At 39.9% G+C, this 12,400-nt stretch overlaps 1 protein-coding gene across 1 annotated transcript; it reads right to left on the reverse strand.

Moving 5' to 3' along the window:
* Positions 1–890: 890 nt before the first annotated feature.
* LOC134812054 (penicillin-binding protein 4*-like) lies at positions 891–11,792 on the reverse strand. The gene is made up of 9 exons (XM_063819241.1): positions 11,645–11,792; positions 9,296–9,558; positions 8,655–8,787; positions 3,975–4,228; positions 3,543–3,709; positions 3,148–3,228; positions 2,734–2,967; positions 1,999–2,402; positions 891–1,787 (listed from the first exon to the last, which is right to left on the reverse strand). Exons 1-9 carry the CDS (start codon positions 11,738–11,740, stop codon positions 1,653–1,655), a joined length of 1,767 nt encoding a protein of 588 aa, XP_063675311.1. The 5' UTR covers positions 11,741–11,792; the 3' UTR covers positions 891–1,652.
* Positions 11,793–12,400: the final 608 nt, after the last annotated feature.

The raw sequence follows: 12,400 nt of genomic DNA on the forward strand, positions 1-12,400 counted from the left end.
CTTCGAAGTAGCATGCGAGGCAAGTGCTACGGTGTAGCGCGCGCTTATCATACGTTGTATGACCTTGTATCACGTCGTGACCCCACGGTCGTTTCACTACCCCTGTAGAGTTTCTACAATACAGGGGAGCCGCGCACTCATGCACTCATGAACATAATAGCCTGGGGTCCCAAGGTAACAGTGAGCAGCAGTTAGCAACAGTTAGCAGCAGTGAGCAGCAGTTTCTTTGCACTATAGTCTTCCTGTGCACTATAGTGAAACAACCGTGGGGGTCACGGTGTGATACAATTAGCGCGCGCCGGGCTAGTCTATTAACAATGGACAATAAAAGTTGCATTGTATGTTGTACTGGCATCGTCAATTAAGATTGATTTAATAAATTTTACTCAGCTTGGTTATTTTTGTTCGGTACTTCCCTTTACGTTATAGGTTTATAAACTACCAAGACTTACTGGGCCGCGCTCAGCCTGTCATATTTCCGCCAAATCTCTATTCGTTAATGAACATGATAGCCTGAGGTCCCGGCCCCAGGTAAACCAAGACGCGCGCCGAAATGGACTCGTCGACGGTCTTGAAACAAATATTTTACCAGTATAGTTATTTAAAATAGCACGAAAATCATTTCTTGACGAGTTATAAGCAAAAAATATTTTTTTTTCAGACAAGCTTAAAACGAGAATTGAGCTGTTTACGCTTTTGGATGCAAGTTAGTTTTGGTTTTTAAGTAATACTAATTGTGAAGAGCTTCGGAGGACTTCGCCGCTTCGACGCGCCGCGCAAACAAGCATTCTTGCTTCGCAGAGCAGCGATCTGGAAGGGTTGACAACGTCAATCAATGAAGAGCTATGTAATATAAAAATTTGCAGAAAAAAGTTGTGCACCTTAACTTTAAATAATTACTGCATTATAAATAAAAATCGAAATCAGCAATTTACAATTTACAATTGCAAATGTAACACTAACAGAACGGTCCAAATATAATTTTGTCCCTGGCCCTACGTAACGCGACGGCCTCGCGCTATTGCAATTCGAGCGAGAGGGCTCTGGTTAGAGCAAAATTGTTTTACAGCAGACAATTGCAATTAAATAACACGGTAGCATTTCCTTAACGGGTGGTTGTATGTTGTAGCTCGATGCACTACTGGGCCTTACCTGGGGACCCCAGGCTATGCTATTATATTTCTGTTCATAATCATAGAATTGAATAGAGATTTTGCGGAGTGCATGACAGGCTGAGCGCCGCCCAGAATACTGGGTCGGGCATCAAAAATATTTGTCGGATCCACAGTGCAGTGCACAGATCATACAGCGATGCATTACTAAATTGAACGATCACTGATCAGGAATCGTTTAAGATTAATTTCGAAGCACCTCGCTACTTACGCAGACGCTACTTATATAACTTCAAAACGACTGATTCCAGTGTCCAGATTCATGATTACCATTTAAAACAAAGAACAAAGAACGGCAACAATATGTATCTAACTAGAGCATGCACTTACGAAATTTCTGAATTGTCATAGTCTGATCTTGCTTTCTCATTTCTTCTGATATGTGATAACTATTCATGATTCAAAGTCAATTAAATTGACATTTCGACCATTGCCAAGATGGATTGAATTCGAAGTGAAACGATGAACAAATTATTTCGCTCAATCTTTTACGCGAGTGAAGGAAACCGCGTCCATGTCGTAACTGATCCACCTCTTGATTGTTATCTTCTGAACTTTCGAGTGAGGAGACGCAGGTGGTTCTATTTCTATAAGCATCTCGTTTTGTGCATCATCCTGAAATAAACATTTTGTTGTTCAACAAATAACTAATATTAATAAGACGCACAAACTACCATTTGTTTGATCTTATTGTCTCCAAAACACAAAATATGGTTTGTTTTGATTCAATATGAAAATACATTTTCTTTTCCATCTTCGTAACCTTAATAAATGTATCAATCTTTCCTAATAATATAATATTAATGAAAAAATAATTGTAGATTACCTTTAGATGGTCAGGTAGCCAGGGGATGTTGTCAAAGAAACAGTGTAAGACAAGCGGCTCCTCGCTGGTGTCTATCTTCTTCTTGTGGCCACTATGTTCACTGTGGTTTCCTTTAACCTCATATATCCGTGAGGTCCACCTGTCGTTGAGTACTAGTCTAGGAGTGTGCTTGTGGTCATAAAGCAACTCCGCTTTTCCTAAGAAGGGGTGTCTGAAAACTCCCAGATGGACGGAAGTAAGGCGCGGCCGGACGTCCATCGGAGACTGGAGCTTCATTATTTTAATGTTAGTGTCAGATGGGAGCTGATTCAGGTTCTCCTGGTGAGACACACCACCTATCGACTGATGCTGAGATTGCCATTTCTGCCGGTCTTGCAGTACGGGTAAATCATTGCTCTGGCAACCTGAGTGGATTGGTTATTAGGACAGTGACTTGCCTGAAACATCACCAGCTGAGATTTGGAGAGGGTCCAATCGAATAAAGATAAGAGCAAGAAGTTTCACTTGAGTGAGTTGTGGCCCAGCTACTTGAGATTTAATGTTATTAGACCAAACAGATGGAATTCAAGAAATCTAATGAATGCGATTGCATTTTTGAAATTAAGTGATTAAGGCAGCGTTAACTCAATATCTGAGTTTATGCTTTGGCGCAGAATTCAATTCCAAAGTCCTTTAATAATCAATTTGATTAAATTTCACAAAAATTTAACATCAAAAAGGAGAAAGGGGACTCACCCCATGACTCTAATTCTCTGTCTACTTCTGAGGATATGTCTGGGTCCAGGTTACCGTTCAGGACCATGTCTAGGATAATCACATCAAGAACAGAGAACAGCTTTCTGTTCAGACTGGCCCGTCCTCCGGAGAAAGCGTAGAAAACACCAAGTTTGTGCTCCGGGTAGAGATTGATCTTTGAATAATGGACGTTGTAGTAGTTACCAGAATGGCTGTACTCAGGGTTATCGTGATCTGAATTTGTTAGCTGTGTTAAACTTGATGCTTAAAGATATTGGTGTGTTCACGGGCAAGAATTTATCAGGACGTCTTATGACACAACAGTTTCATAAGAAGAAAACTCCGCTCACTTAGATGCAAAGGACAGCTGAAAAATTGCCACCCACTCAGAGGGGCAGTGAAAGGAGAGCTCACCTAAAGGACATGTGAAGAGAAACCAGCCCTCGCCATATCCAACACAACTAGAACTCCAGTTAGGAAAGGGTCGGGACCAATCTGAGAACAGTCGGGTTAATGACTACATAAGGACATAAATTGGACGCTGGAGACCCTGTAAGCGGTCTTTTTGATGTCCGTTCAAACAAAGTCCGATGAGGTTGTTACATTAAATATTGATCATGAATGTCTTCGAGCTGTTCATTTTAATGTCCGTTCAAAATTACCTCCGTTCACGCAATGTCTAGTAAAATAACATCCGATAAGTTGTAACTAGTTACTGGTAACTACAAGTAACCTTCCAGAGAACGTTCATGATATTCATTCGACTGATATTAACTCAGCTGCGAAGAAAATATTTGAAGCACACTTACTTTTGTACTCGCTGAGCTTGTGGAACATATTGTCAATAGTCTGGGATCTGACCAGTCTTCGTCTGGAATTGAGAACACCACCACCAAGCAGAAAGTTCATCCACAGGGCCATGTCTTTACCTGACGCTAGCAATCCTCCTGCTGGCGTCATTGAGGGATTCCACGATCTGCAGCGGTTGGTGGTCAGGTAAAAAAACATTATAATTCCTCCTCATTCGATCTGCCAACTTCCCCCCTCATTTTCCCGGCATCATCCCTTGGAGGGTTGCCACAGAGTAGACAAAGCATATTTATGATATGCCCTTGTGGGCCAAGAAATCATTGCTAGAAGACCACTGTTGAGAATTGAAGTGGGTCGGGTGTTGCATCAAAGTTTTAACAAATGTCCGATTTACAAGACGAATACGAGAAAAAAAACATTGTCCAGCAAACCTGAGCCATACTTCGTCTCCAAGAAATCTGTTCTCTCCCCTCAAATAAAGGTAAGGTTTAGCAATTCTCCCCTTATTCCTGCCCACAAACTCTTTATCACTGAGCGTGCCAGCCCGCATACCCAGGTTGCTGTACACCAGTCTCTGTAGGTCCTGCTCGTAGGTCCGTCCTGACATGATCTCTCCAGCACGAGCTGCTGCAACGTATAACCAGTTGTTGTAGTGCCATGATCCGCGGTATTCTCTCCTGCTGTCCTGGTGGGAGGGGCTGGTTACTTTCACCGCCACACTTATCTATCATATATACAAATATTTAAGAAATTCGCGTGCATCGCGTGCCAACAAAATACTTGGATTTCTACCGCATTGATATAATATTATAAAGATTATGATCATGATTATTATTATTTGCAATTCAAAGTAAACAAGAGTTAAGTGGAGAGATGATATAATTGATTAATATAATATATAGCATTGATTCTTTACTTTTAGTGTAGATTAATTTAATGTTTATATTTATTAACTAGTGTGAAGGATCAACCATAATTTATTGATATTGTTGTATTTGTAATATCCTACTGTATACTGGGGCACATCTCACCCCATCGCTGGTTTACTTCTACTAGTTTAATTATCGAAGGGATCATTAATTGAGTAGTTAGTTAATTAGTCTTTCTAGCCGTTTGCATAGCCGACTAGCTGTTCAATTCAGCTGGTACATATTTCTCATGACAATGACTGGTAAACTTACATTCACAACTCAGCTGGAATTGGAAAATGTCCAGAAGGATTCTATACTTCCTCCCAATAAACGACAAATTCTACAACGTTCACATCACCCACAAAATAAACTTAGACCCTTACTAAACGGCAAGTATAAGAGCAAATGCCGTTTAGTTAGGGTCTAGTCACTAGTAATGCTGTTTACTCCGAAAGTTCCATTCGGATTGAACTTCTAATGTACAATTAATGAAACTTAAATGGTCTCAGTAAACTGCTCAGAGCAAGACTTGCGTAAAAATGTTTTATTATACATTTTATAGCATTATTATAGCTTTTAGTAATTAATTTTATAGATTGGCATGGCTGAGTTTCGCAAAACCAAGTACTTATGTAAACATTTTCGAGTTTTACCGTTTAGTTGTGCCTGTTCAGGCCTAGCGTATTTGAGCAATAGTTCTTTTTACACAATAAAAAATATAATCTCCAGCTGGGCCTACAAATTTCATAACAGTGAAAGAGGTATCAGCTCTAACTCGATCACAAGCGACGTTTTCCCTTGATTAGATTTCTAGAACCATTTTAACTAATTTTTAAGATTAAAATTTTGTTGTCAAGATACTATAATTCTTCACAAAACACACCTGTTTATCCTTTCTCGAGATTATTCTAACTTTTAAGCAGCTGGGTCATAGTTCCTACCATCACGTGACTTGTATAACACTACACGAGCTGTCACAAACCTTCAACAACCGACAAAACTTCAGGGAAAATTACTTGTTGAAATATATCAGCATCTCGATAATTATTTGATGAAAAATAAAAACGAAAACTTTCCAAACATTACCGCCGTTGTTTATTGGGGAATGAAGAATGTTAAACATCCCGTCTAGATTAATATTCCCATTACCAGAATCTGGTTGGAAGATGTATGTATCTATATCTCGGTCTAGTCTATTTTCCTCGTCTGCTTGTGCCATTGATTTAAAAGTTTTTCTTCTTCAGCATCAGAAGTCGAAAATAGGTGACAAGACAAAACTTTGTTTATTGATTTTAACGCGGTGATATGGCAAAATATGAGACGCTCATCTAATTCTAATAATAATAATAATGTCCGAAACCTAACCTCGTATAATCTGAACTCAAAACATTGTTTTAAAAAAAGCTTTCCCCCGACAATAGTGGAATCATTTCCGATACCTCAATCTTCTAATACCTCTGGTAATTAATCGAGCGATATCAAGCCATCGTCTTACTCTTATTGTTTAGTTTTGTTTTGCCAGAATTATTTTATATACTGGGGGATTATCGGCAATTCGTTTTTACATCTCAATAATCAGATTTTGCAAAGAATTGTTGAATTGCGACCCTTTCTAACATGTCTAAAACGGAAACGTCAAGCGTAATCTCTCTTCAGCCTGACACTATTCAGCGACAATTTGATTTCTTGACCCAACACAACTTGATTTTCCTTTATTCCGTTAACGAGATTGAATCAACTGGCCTTATAATTTTTACTTGATATGCTTCTAACTTTATTGTTTTCTCAATCATATAAACAAAAGCTCTAAGAAACAGATAGTAAACAAAGTAAACATTTCTGTCCCCTAATCTTTCTCAAACAAAAGTCATGCAATTTGCATACTTCTCCATTTAACTCTATTCTGAGCAATTAACGTTAAATAGTTCAAATCACATAAATTATTTAACGATAATTTTCGGACACTAAGGTCGTGTAGAATCAGTGAGAAAAGGTTTGACTGCGGTCTTCCACGCCGCCCTTGAAGCTGTAGGGTGTTGACAGCAAAAACAAGCGACGAATAGGCAGGGCCATCTGTAGGCCCACGCAGTACATGTCCGAGCATCCTCCACCGACTACGAGCCACTTTAGCTGACAATGGTTCGCTATTGCAGCGTTTATACAAGTTCTTGTTGGAGATGATGTGAGGGTATTTGTAATTCAAAATTGATCGCAGATGACGTCTGTGAGCAATATCTAGTTTTTCCAATACTGATTTAGGGGCAGCCCAGCAAGATGAATTGTACATTAAAACGGATACTACCAGAGCCTCATACAACAGAAGCCTCTTGCTCAGAGGGATCTTATGGTTCCAAGCTTTCTTGTATTTGTTAAACGCGGCATATCCCAGACATATCCTTCTAGAGATGTCCTCCTTACTACAAAGCATGGAGCCAAGCGTGATACTCTTTCTCCAGAGCTCGTTCCCTGCAATTGGCTTACCCTGATCGTCTTTAGCTCCCTTTTCAGCTAAGTACACATGAGTGAAATCAGTTTTGTCTTCGTTAACGAAGAGATTCCAATCTTTAAGGACTTCTGTTGCAATAGGCAACAGCTCCCTCAGATTGTCTTCATCTTCATCATTGAAGTCGATATCATCAGCATACTCACTGTCAAGTGGAAGACCAATATCGGTGATAGGTGGGTTAGGCCTATTCGTTGCAGTTTCAAGCCTGTTACGGAGGTCACGCAAGGCACCCGCTAAGACAAGTGTGAACAAGCATCCAGACAGACAGTCACCTTGGAATGCACCGAGAAAACTCTGGAATTCAGCAGACAGTGTACCGTTGATGTTGACTTTGAGCTTGGTGTTGGAAAGCAAAAGTCTTACCAAACGGACTTCGTCATCATCACAGCCACACTCAACAAGAAGATCGAGGATGGTAGATCGTCGTATAGTGTCAAAGGCACTAGACATATCGATCCCCATGCGATGGTATTCCCACCTCTTCCTCTGGACAACTGATAACATCACACGCTGGCACCATACAATGTCAGCACATGATCTACCCTGCTTGTAAGCACATTGCCATGGACCAGTGAAGGCATTGACTTTATTCTCAATTCTCTTCAAGGTTGCCATTGAAAGAATCTTTCTAACAGCATTTGAGAGAGTGAGGGGTCGTAGATTCTTCACTGGACCAATGGGCTTATTTGGCTTCTGTAAGGGGGTAATGTTTGCCTGTCCAATGGGGTCAAGGTAGGAATTGGTCTCGAAGCTTCTATTGATAATGTCTGCAAAACGTCTGTGTACTGATCCAGTAGAATACTTGAGAAGCTCATTAGGAATCCCATCTGGGCCGTTAGCTCGACCATTTTTGAGACTTCTAGCAGCTGATCCGATTTCTTCACTAGTGAAAGGCTTAACTAGTGGGCGAGGAGGTCCTACAAAAGGTTCTAAAGGTGCTTCATCACGAGTAAGTTGTTGCTCAAGGTACTTAGCAACTACGGCAGCTTTACCAGTGTCTGTTGCAATATTGCACCCTTGCTCATCATGAACACCAATACTAGAAGGGGCTTTACTTTTAGGTAAGTTCAGGGTTCGAACAGCTTCAAACATTTTCTTACTATCTGTTGTTGAACTGATGGTATTACAGATAGCATCAGCAGCAGCTGATCGTATGTTAGAAAGTCTCTGCTTGATCTGATTGGTGAGGCAGTTAATAGATGATCTAAGTGAGGTTCTGTCTAAAGACTGGTTATCATTAAGCTGCTGTCTCAACAAGTAACGCTGGCTAGATAAGTTTTTCACCTCATCATCGTCGCTGCGATTACGTTTCCTGTGTTTGATGACACCAATTGACGATTTTGCAGCATCCTTTATGGACTCAAGTAAGCCATTCAAGTCTGAATTTGGATCCAGAGCAGGAACAGTGTTACTTAAGTTATCATCTAAGGATTGACGATATTTCACCTGAATGGTGGGGTTCGAGGTGAGTTTCTCAATCAAGTACATTTTTATATTTCCCTCTCTTATCCGTTTTGAATATGTTTCCCTTTCTCTGCCAGTTTGAATATGTGGAAACCGTCTCCTGCACATCCAAAATCAGATTTTTTGGGTCAACCTAAGACTAATTTCTATCCCGCACATGATCGAAGCAACCTCCTTCAGAAAAAGGGATATATTCGGCAAAATGCTCGTTAGAAAAGAAGAATAAAAACCTGTTCAGTGTAGAATAAGTCCTGGAATAGTTGTTGTCTTGTGCTGTTCCCTAGAAACTCCAGTCCCATGTAGTTGGGTAGTCCTGTTCTGTGGCTTAGAAGATCCTTTACGTTTATCTTATCGTTTTCTGAACTGCCGAACAATTTTGTATCACGTAACCATGTTGGATGACAGATCAGAATTTTCACCAGGATCTCATATAACATGATTAGATGGTTTGTAATAGTCAACTCATTAGTTTACATAGTTATGATATTCTAACTTGAAATTTAAAGATTAATTGCAAAGTGCGATTGAACTTTGTCCTCTAAAATAATATCGGCAGCGTATCCACAATTAGACAGCTACAATTAGACAGCCATCATTAAAGCCAACAATACTCTCTACTTATCTTTGTTCCTGCTGACGTTGGCGGAACTAAAGCTTGCTGGCACGGTATTATCTACATCAAAACATCTTATTTTAGTACAGATTCTTATCTTAAAGTACAGATTCCAAGCACAGGAACGTCTAGATCACAACAACCAAATGTTTTACGCTATAAAGTATAAACTCAAGATCCTTTCCACGTACAAGAACTCTACAATTGCTCTAGTACCACAAGGAAACGTGCCACAAGAACACAAACTAACAGGCTTACCCGGCCGTTATCCTGAATATCTCGTTAGCTGTGGCTAGTTGAGGAGCGAGAGGCTGCACCAAGTCTATCATACCCTGCTCCTGGTAGTACTCCAGAAGAAAGCTAGTGAACTGTTTGGAAACTGAGCCGATAGCGTATAGAGTATCAGGGGTGACGGGGGACTGGGAGATGATGTCCGAGTGTCCGTACCCACTGTGGAAGAGGGTCTCCCCGTCCCGGACCACTGTCAGACTTAGTCCGGATAATCCGTGACATTTTACCACCTGGGGAATAAATCGGTGTCAAACATGGACTTGCTCTGAAGTAGAAATCAAGCGGTAGTTGCGGATGGATTTAAATAGTCTATAATTAAATCTAACGAGATGAAACGTGGTTATTTTTTATTTCATCGTTCATCAACACTTAGTTAAGTTCAATTAAAGTGGCCAAACGTTACCATTACCTCTTAATCAAATGTTAATAATGACGCTGATTACTTTTCTGTGGCGGTACCTATAATATCGGTGATCACTGATCAAACAGGTCTGCTCATCTCGGTCTTATTATCCGCTCACTTATACCAGGCAGCTAGACGGTATGTGATGCGTTAGCTTATCCATTAAGTACGGTCGTTTTCTCCTATATGCTATTAATACTAGCTGTAGTATTAATACCACTCGGTTGATCACATACGCATAAAGCACATTCGCTTCAACCTTATAAAGTTTTCCTATTTAAGGTCCAAGGACTATGAGCGAAGGTGATTTACTTCTACAAATTCTCGGCCAATCAAAGATACTTCTCGTTCCAATATATTATTATATGGCCTTGTTTCAGCTAACTGGAATAATGACGTAATACAAAGCGATGCTTAATACTACCTACGTTTATAATACTACCAAGTATATTTTAACGTCGAAGCGTGTAATAAATGTTAGAATTTATTTATTTTTTATTTATGTATCATTTTCGAATACTTAAAAGTGTTTTGAAAGGGCTTTGATCACCTTAGGATTGCAGGTTGCATACCTCAGCGTTTTCACCCTTCTCAAGGTGGAAAAAGATCATCATATTACTTACACCACGTTGGCATTTGTTCTCAAATCTCAATACAACAATTTAAATATTATTCGTTCAGAACAAGATCGTGCTGGAGCTCTTTCCACAATAACGATACAGCAACTTGTGTCCTTGCTAGTAATACAGAAAATTACTGGAATAAACTAATAAAAACAAGGCAAGCAGACGCTCGGCACTTCGTTTTTACCGTCATTATGGCACCTGTTATTTGGCTTCTCGCCGCTTGCCATCTAGGCATATTCTAATAAAATTCTATCCTTTTGCCAAGGTCGTGCAACGTGGTTCTTTATACGCAAACACTATCTTGTGTTAGATCCGATGATTTGAGTTATTTTTGTTGCTTAGCTCGTTCTTGCATTCCCACAATAAAAACAGCAACTTATTGCCTTAATTCTCACAAACCTTCTCGACGAACTAGTAGGCCAGCAATATTTTGAGTCTATATGATACATCCTGCTTAGATTATGCTATAACGAATTTATCAAGCTTCAGTAACCAAAATTCAAACAGCAGTTGTCCCGAGGTGTTGTATCCTGAATTTAGTCTAAGATTTTAAGTAAAGACCTCAGATTATGGTATTCTGGTTGAGGACTGTGGTCGACAAAACCCAAGCCCGCAAAAAGTACGCTTTAAAGTTTGATTTAATGTACGTTTTAGGATTTGATATATTATTTCAAAAGACATCATATAGATTCTTATACTGTGCTTGTAAGCTCTCATCTTACGAATACTATTGAAAACACGAGTCATGGTTCTATTTCAAACAATTTTGTTCAGTTCTGACGAAAGGTTTTTTAATAAAAGCATTAGCAACAGCACGGGGTTCCATCAAACTTGTAACCTGCAACAAACCAACAATCTAACTACCATGAATAAGAAATTAACCCTCATTTAAGTCAGCAAACAAGCCGCAAATTGGATGCTGTGGTGAAATGGCCGGTGAAATTGGCAGTTGGAAACCAATTAGACATGCCCACACTGGAATGAGCAACGACCTGTGTCGCCCAGCACTCCTGATCACTGCTTTTATCCTGTTACCTAAATAGCGGTACTCGGTCGGAACAGGGTGAGCTCATCTTATCACTTTTTGTTAATTTGTTACGCAATGCAGAGCTAGGTTAGATTATCGTGAAACTATTTCATGGGAGTGTAGCCTAATAGTAATAGTTGTGTCGGCTCACTATCATCTCTACCTGTATTTCTCTTACTTTTATAGGTAGAGATGAAAATCAGTAAGGATATAAAGCTAACTCCAATCAAACTCAAAAGCAATTTTAATGATTAGCAAACCTTTTGAATTTGGCTGTCCAAAGCACTTATAAGGTCTGGAGAAAGGGGTGAGAATCCGTTAACCACCGCGAGAAGAAAGAGGAAAATTAGCAACATTTCAATTGAGGAATTAACTTAGGCTCGGTGCGTCCTCTTTTAAGACCAGGTAAGATGGGATCAGACGGTTGTGCGACAAAATCTATTTAAGGAGACTGAAGAGGCCTTTGAAAAGAACCGGAAAAGAACTGAAATTAAGTCAGAAAATCAACTTCAGTTACCGAGCCCAAAACACCGGCGAAATGAAATTATTGATTTCGATTTATTCATTCAGACGCAATGATAATCTAATATGGAGGGAGGTATTTCAAGCTCATAAATACGCACACGTTCCAGTTCATTAACAGCACCATGAGAGGGAAGTGTGAAAACCACGTGACACCTATATTTGGTCACGTGATGCAACACGTGGTGGTCACGAGCGGAACAGGGCCCAACCGGTTCACTGCACACCTCTGTAACTTTACTCCGGGTTGGAACTGTTCCATATCTCTGCAAACTTCGCAGATCCTTCTCCAAATAGACTTCAGGGATCGTGGGAGAGGGAGTGGTCTGTGGGATGGTTCCAGGTGGGAAGTTAAACCAATGAAAAATACACTTGGTTTATGATACAGTTAAAGATTTAACGGCTTAATTGAAGTTCACGGTCTCACGGAACATCTGTTTAGAAGAAGGTCTTGGCCTTAGATTTTGAAACAGTCTTTATTTGTGAATTCTAAG

Source organism: Bolinopsis microptera, chromosome 2 (genome assembly GCF_026151205.1).
Source record: "Bolinopsis microptera isolate Bmic1 chromosome 2, MBARI_Bmic_1.0, whole genome shotgun sequence".
NCBI lineage: Eukaryota > Metazoa > Ctenophora > Tentaculata > Lobata > Bolinopsidae > Bolinopsis > Bolinopsis microptera.